The 6000-nt window shown below is 49.9% G+C and overlaps 1 protein-coding gene across 2 annotated transcripts in view; it reads right to left on the reverse strand.

Moving 5' to 3' along the window:
• The window catches only part of CD99L2 (CD99 molecule like 2), a 28024-nt gene extending 22674 nt beyond the window's left edge, over positions 1-5350 (reverse strand). Inside the window, exons 1-2 of one of the 2 annotated variants that reach the window (XM_081963827.1) lie at positions 5277-5350; positions 4803-5144 (exon numbers count right to left, since the gene is read on the reverse strand). In XM_081963827.1, coding sequence (XP_081819953.1) covers positions 4803-4869 — 67 coding nt within the window. In that variant the 5' untranslated portion in view covers positions 4870-5144; positions 5277-5350. The remainder of the gene's footprint in view (positions 1-4802; positions 5145-5276) is intronic. The other variant, XM_081963828.1, reaches the window with a different exon arrangement.
• Between the last annotated feature and the right edge of the window lie 650 nt (positions 5351-6000).

The following is a 6000-nucleotide window of genomic DNA, read 5'->3' on the forward strand; positions in this document are numbered from 1 at the left end:
CCCTCGACATGAGTGATATAGAGTTGGCCACGCCCACCCAGTCACATGACCAGCTAGCCACACCAACCCAGCCAGACATTAGGCAGATCTTATTAGTGGTCTGCAGTATTTAGAAGTATGCCTTTAGGGGTCCCTGAGGTGCAAAGGGTTGGTGACCTCTGATCTACTCCAACCCCCAGCCCAGGCATTTCTGACCGATGGCCGTCCCGTCTCTTCCTGAAAGCCTCCGGTGATGAAGCTCCCACAACCTCTGAAGGCAACTTCTGTTCTACGGGTTTGATGTGACATCTATTTTTCCCCACAACCCAGCAAGATAGGATAGGATGGGCAATAATGACCGATCCAGAAACACGTCTTCTTCCATAACTGAAAGAGATGTGGATTTCCTTGGTTCTTCTCAATGTTTTAACCTCTACTGATGTAGCTGTATGGAAAAATCAGATGAATTCAATAAGTCAACATATATATTTTTTAAAACCTTTGGAAGACAAACACCAGCCATTCTTCTGCAAAAGGCGGCGTTTCCATGATTGGGTGCCACCACCAAGTAGGTCCTGAATTTGAATCTAAGCCTCTAAACCAGATTTCCTTTTGATCTTCACATCGTCCATGAGATGAGGTGTGCCAAATTCTTCATCAATAGCTCTTCAACATCCTCTGTCCAGCCCAAAAAAAAAAAAAAACCCTAGAACAACAGGACTGGGCGATGACAGCAGACAAAAGAGGATTTATAATATCACTGAACAGACCCATCCAAACGGAATGTGACAGACGGTTATTGTTGAAGACCTTATAACCTAATCTCCCAAATTGCCTTCATAGCAAATTAGGTGGCCAGGGCTTCTAAAAGAATTGTGTAATAGTTCGTTTCCGGGGAGTTTCAAACACATTGTATTTCTTTTCTTTTTCTGTCTGTTTCTGTCTATTCTGTATACAGTACAATAAATACCCCAGACATAAATAATAGGCAGTAAACAAATGAAAGGTGAATTCTTCCCCCTTCTCTTTTCAACCTTCTTCTTCCTTCTTTCCTTCTCTTCTTCCTTCCTTCCTTCCTCTTCCTTCTTCATCACCATGTATTCCTGGGAGTATTACCATTGTCCAAAACGTTGGTGCCACCAGAAACTACCTGAGAAGTCAGATCGACCAATAATCAATCCCTTTCTACTGATCCATCATTTTTTCAATCCAGACTGTACAGCGAATACATTTCAAATGGCATCTTCTTGGTGTAAAGCTCTTCCTTTAGAATTATTGTTGTTGTTGTTATACTTTATTCATTAAACATGAAACTCAGTCAAGTGAACATTTAAAGGTGTGTCACAAATCCCATTGACTGGTGCTAATGGTTGATATGGATTGCTGCCAGCGTCCTAGGGATCAACCAAGGACCTTCTTAAAATATACGATGTTCCGAGCAGCGCAGTTTTTTGCAGTTCCGCTGGTGTTATTGCAGGGAGCTGCAATTTGCGGATGTATCTTGTAAAATTCTTGGACCTGGTGCCAAGTGCCCCGATGACAATGGGTATAACTGTTACATGCTTCATCCATAGCCGTGTAGTTTCGATGCCCAGCGATATCAATAAACTGTACACTTCGGCCCTCTACAACCGTGATCTCTGGCATGTTGTGCTCCAAATGATGATCTGTTTGTATTTGAAAGTCCTACAAGATCTTCACCTTCTCATTTTCGATAACTTTTTCCACTTTATGTTCCCATGACTTTCTGGATACGGGTAAATCATATTTTTTACATAATGACCAATGGATTAATTTAGCAACTGGGTCGTGTCTAGCTTTGTAATCAGTTTGCACGATTTTGCTGCACATATTAAGCGTGAACAGTTTCGACTTTGTCCTTGCAAAGTTGGCAGTTTGGATTGTTGTTGGTTTTTTTGTATCTTTGCTTTCATGGCATGAGTTTGTAGTGCTTGTTCTTGAGCAGCCAGTATTAAACCTTCCGTTTCTTTCTGGATGGTTCCCATCTTAAGCCATGTCCATGTCAAGTTGTCATCACATTTCCCTTCAATGTTTTTCAAGTGCTGTCCATGCAAAGCTTTGGTTTTCCATCTATTTAATCTGTCATCCAGCTGTTTTTCCTTATATTCTGCCTTTGTTTCTGTTGTTTTTATGCTGTTCTCTGTTTTCACAGCCTGCAGCAATTTTTCTGTACTTTGGTTTACATAATCACTCAAACATCATTTTTCTTCTTCTACAGTTTGATGGATTTGCAATAGCCCCCTGCCCCGCTATTTTTCTGGGCAATTGCAACCTGTTGATGTCACTTTGTGGATGCAAAGCGTGGCACATATTCAATTATTATTGAATTATTACATACATTAATACATTATTATTGTTGTTGTTGTTGTTGTTATTGTTATTATTATCATCAGCCAGATGTTGAGTCTGGATTTGCCATTTTTGTCTACCGATCGAGTCTTTACTAAGGACTTGGGACAGGCAAATCTGGATGTTTGACGATGTTATACATATCGTCACAGGATGGAAGCAGTTCCAAATAAAGCCGCCTTCTGCAATTGACTGGTGGCAAATTTGTCAATGCCACTCATGGTGTTCAAGTGGTGCTCCAGTTGTTTTGGAACTGCACCCAAGGTGCCTAATTACTATTGGTACCCTTGCTTGCCTTTGCCACAGTCGTTCTATTTCTATTTCTATTTGTAGGTCTTTGTATTTTGTTATCTTCTCCAGTTCTTTCTTTTCTATTCTGCTGTCTCCAAACACTGCCACCTCCACCATCCAGATTGTTTTCCTCTCTCATATAGACAACTCCGGGGTGCCCATCTGCCTGGATTCTGAAGTCCTACAACAATTTAACTTCTTCGTTTTCTATGGCTTTCTCTGTTTTACGGTCCCACCAGTTCTTGCTTACAGGCAGATGATATTTCTTGCAAATCTTCCATTGCACCATTGTTGCTACTTTGGCATGCTGCTGCTCGTAATCAATTATTATTATTATTATTATTATTGTTGTTGTTGTTGTTGTTGTTGTTATTATTATTATTATTATTATTATTATTATTATTATTATTATTATTATTATTATTATTATTATTATTACCTATGCAGCTCTTCTTTTCATATGGAAATTCCTCCACACACACCCCAAATTTTCCAAAATTTTGATTTGACTATTCCCTTTGAGAAGTTATTCCCCTCTTCCTTCTTCCTTAATTCTTCTTCCCACCTCGCCATCTTTGTCTTCTCCAAATTCCTCTCCCCCCCAAAATTAAATAAATCCACCTTCTTGTGTTCTTGCTGCATCCCTGGCCACCCTTGATGGAGGCATGGACCTGGCGTGGCATCCTTACAGAAGACATGGCAACCTGAACCTGAACCTGGAGAAATGCCATTTTCTACCCCCTTGCTTGCCCATCAGGAAGGAGCGGCCAACAGACAAGGGTAGAGAGGGGGGTGTGACCGCCTAAGATGCACTGCAGGGTTTTTTCCCCTTTCCAGGCAGCAATTTTTCACCCAGGCTGCACATGGAAAAGACTGCAGGATAAGGCAGCTTCCTCCCCCCCCCCCCAAATCTATTCTTCAACAATGGCCAGCCTCTCTCTGCCTCCATCTCTTTTGCAGCTTGCAGGGAAGGACTTGTCCTCTTCCATCAATAAGGGAAATCTCTCTTTCCACAGCCAGAAAACACAGCTCCAAATAGCATCCCCACCACCACCACCACATTAAAACAAGCATCGAACCCAGAACGCCGGTCCTATTTTTTCCCCAGCCACAGAGAGAAGCTCCCCCCCTGCCCCAAAATCAGTGCCTTCTCTCTCTGCAGGAACCTTTCTTTCCTCCCTCCCCTCCCCAAGCTAGGGGGGACCCGCCCCCACCTCCTGCCAAGCTCAGGAAGGGGTTCTCTATTGTTCTCCTGGAAGGTTTCAGGGGAAGGGAGTGGGAGATACCGCAGGGTCGCGGGCATGAAAATGATATCGGATATGCTTTGGTTTCTGCAAACGCTAACCCGCGTCTGTCTGTCTTGTCTGTCTGTCTGTCTGTGTGTGTGTGTGTGAGAGAGAGAGAGAGAGAGCCCTTTTCATTTTCCCAAAGTGAGGGGTGGGGGAGGAATCCCACCCGGACTGCGCTACACCCACAATCTAGGATACCGAAGGCTTCCTGGCTACCGCGGCCCCTCCGGGATTGGGGAGAGCTGGCTGAGCAACCTGGTGGCGGAGGAAGGGGGGGGGGGCGTCACGCCCTTCCTCCCCTCTTCTTCCCCGCCCCAACCGGGTCTTAACAGGTCCTCTCTCCTTCCAGCCCCCCCTTCCCCCCCTTCGAGGCGGCGGCGGCGAATCCAATCCCCCCCCCTTGCAGAGAAGCTGCGACAATGCGCCATGCCTCGCCCCCCCCCCCAACTCAGCTCCATCGGGCCACAATGGAGTTAAAGGTGGGGAGGGGGCTACAGGGCCTCGGCCAGCGGGGAAAAGCCGTCTCCCAACCCACCCACCCACAAATCCCTCGCAGGCCGCTGCGCCCTTCCCGAGACCCCCACCCAACTTGCTTTCTTTCAAGGGTGGGGGGAAGAAGATCCTCTTACCGATCTCTCCCCCCCCCATCCATCCATCCCCGCCAGGCCTAATGGCAGCCCCCCCTCTCTCTCCTGGGTGGGGGGGCGGGGGATCATGCGCAATGATGCACCAGCCCAACCCAGCTGGGGATGCCACCATCTCCCCCCCCCAGTCCCACCACCCACCCAGGGGAGAAGAGCCTCCAAGGGGGCGCAGGGCACAAAGGGAAGCGCGGGTGCCAGGTTGCAGCAGGGGCGCCCCGGGCAGGCTTACCTCGGCCGCTCAGGGCGAGGGCGAGGAGAAAGGCGAGGGCCAGCAGGCGGGCAGGCGTCCCGGCCATCTCTCTCTCTCTCTCTTCCCCGAGTGGGTCGGGGGTCGCGCGGGGCGCCTTCTGGGCGAGCGGGGCGGCGGCGGCGGCGGCAAGCTTCTTCCTCGGCTGGAGAGGGACGGAGGCGGCGGGAGAAGCGGCGGCGGGTGGAGGAGGAGCGCGCCGGCCGGGCACGCGTGGAGGGGGCGGGACGCGGCGTGGGCACCGAACGGGCGGAGGGGCGAAACCTGCGGCTCGGCTGCGCGCTCGGGACCCTCCGCTTGCTGGAGCGATCCGGTCCGGGCCAGCTGGGAGGGAGGGAGGGAGGGGAGAGAAGAGGGGAGAGGCTCTTGCAACGGCCCCGCCCCCTCCCCCTCCCACCCACCCCCCTCTTACTCCTGCCCCCCGTCTCGCCTTTCGCCCGGCGCTGCCTTCCTTACCCGCTTCTGCAAGGGGCGCCCGCGGGTTTGACACCTCGCCTGGGAGGCCCCTTAACGGAGTAACCGAGTTGGAAGGGACCTCGGAGATCTTCTAGTCCACCCCCCACCCACCCTCAAGCAGGAAACCCTACACCACTTCAGACGAACGGTTATCCAACATCTTCTTTAAAACCTCCGGTGTTGGAGCATTCACAACTTCTGGAGGCCAGTTGTTCCAAGTTGCTTCTCTCCTTGATGAGTTTCTTGTCCTGCCTTCAGGGCCTTTGGAGCACAGGTTGAGCCCCTCTTCTTTGGGGCAGCCCCTCAAATACTGGAACTCTGCTATCCTACCACCCCCCCAGCAGGCACGGCCATGCTCTCGACCCACGAAAGGGAGAATCAGTAGCCCCTAGGCTTGGTGCCACGACCGAGATGGATGGAAGGAATCAAGGAAGGGGAGGGAGGAAGGAAGGAAAAGGGAGGAAGGAAGGAAAAGGGAGGAACGAAGGAGGGAGGGAGGGGAGGGAGGGAGGGAGTTTTTTGGCACCCTTGGAAGGTGGAATGGAAAAGTTAGTGGGGCTCTGGAGGGAGAAGGCAGCCTTAGACTGGCAGCTTGGGGAGTGATGCCTCCCATGGTGTAGATTGGCTGCTGGGATTTGTGGCTGTTCTTCCTGGAGTCTGCTTTCTCCAGCCTTAATGGAGCTGCTGATCGCAGAAGGAAAGCAGTTTGCCCCCCAGGGTTGGT

The sequence above is a fragment of the Natrix helvetica genome, assembly GCF_964273705.1.
Source record: "Natrix helvetica genome assembly, chromosome: 11".
Classification (NCBI taxonomy): Eukaryota; Metazoa; Chordata; class Lepidosauria; order Squamata; family Natricidae; genus Natrix; species Natrix helvetica.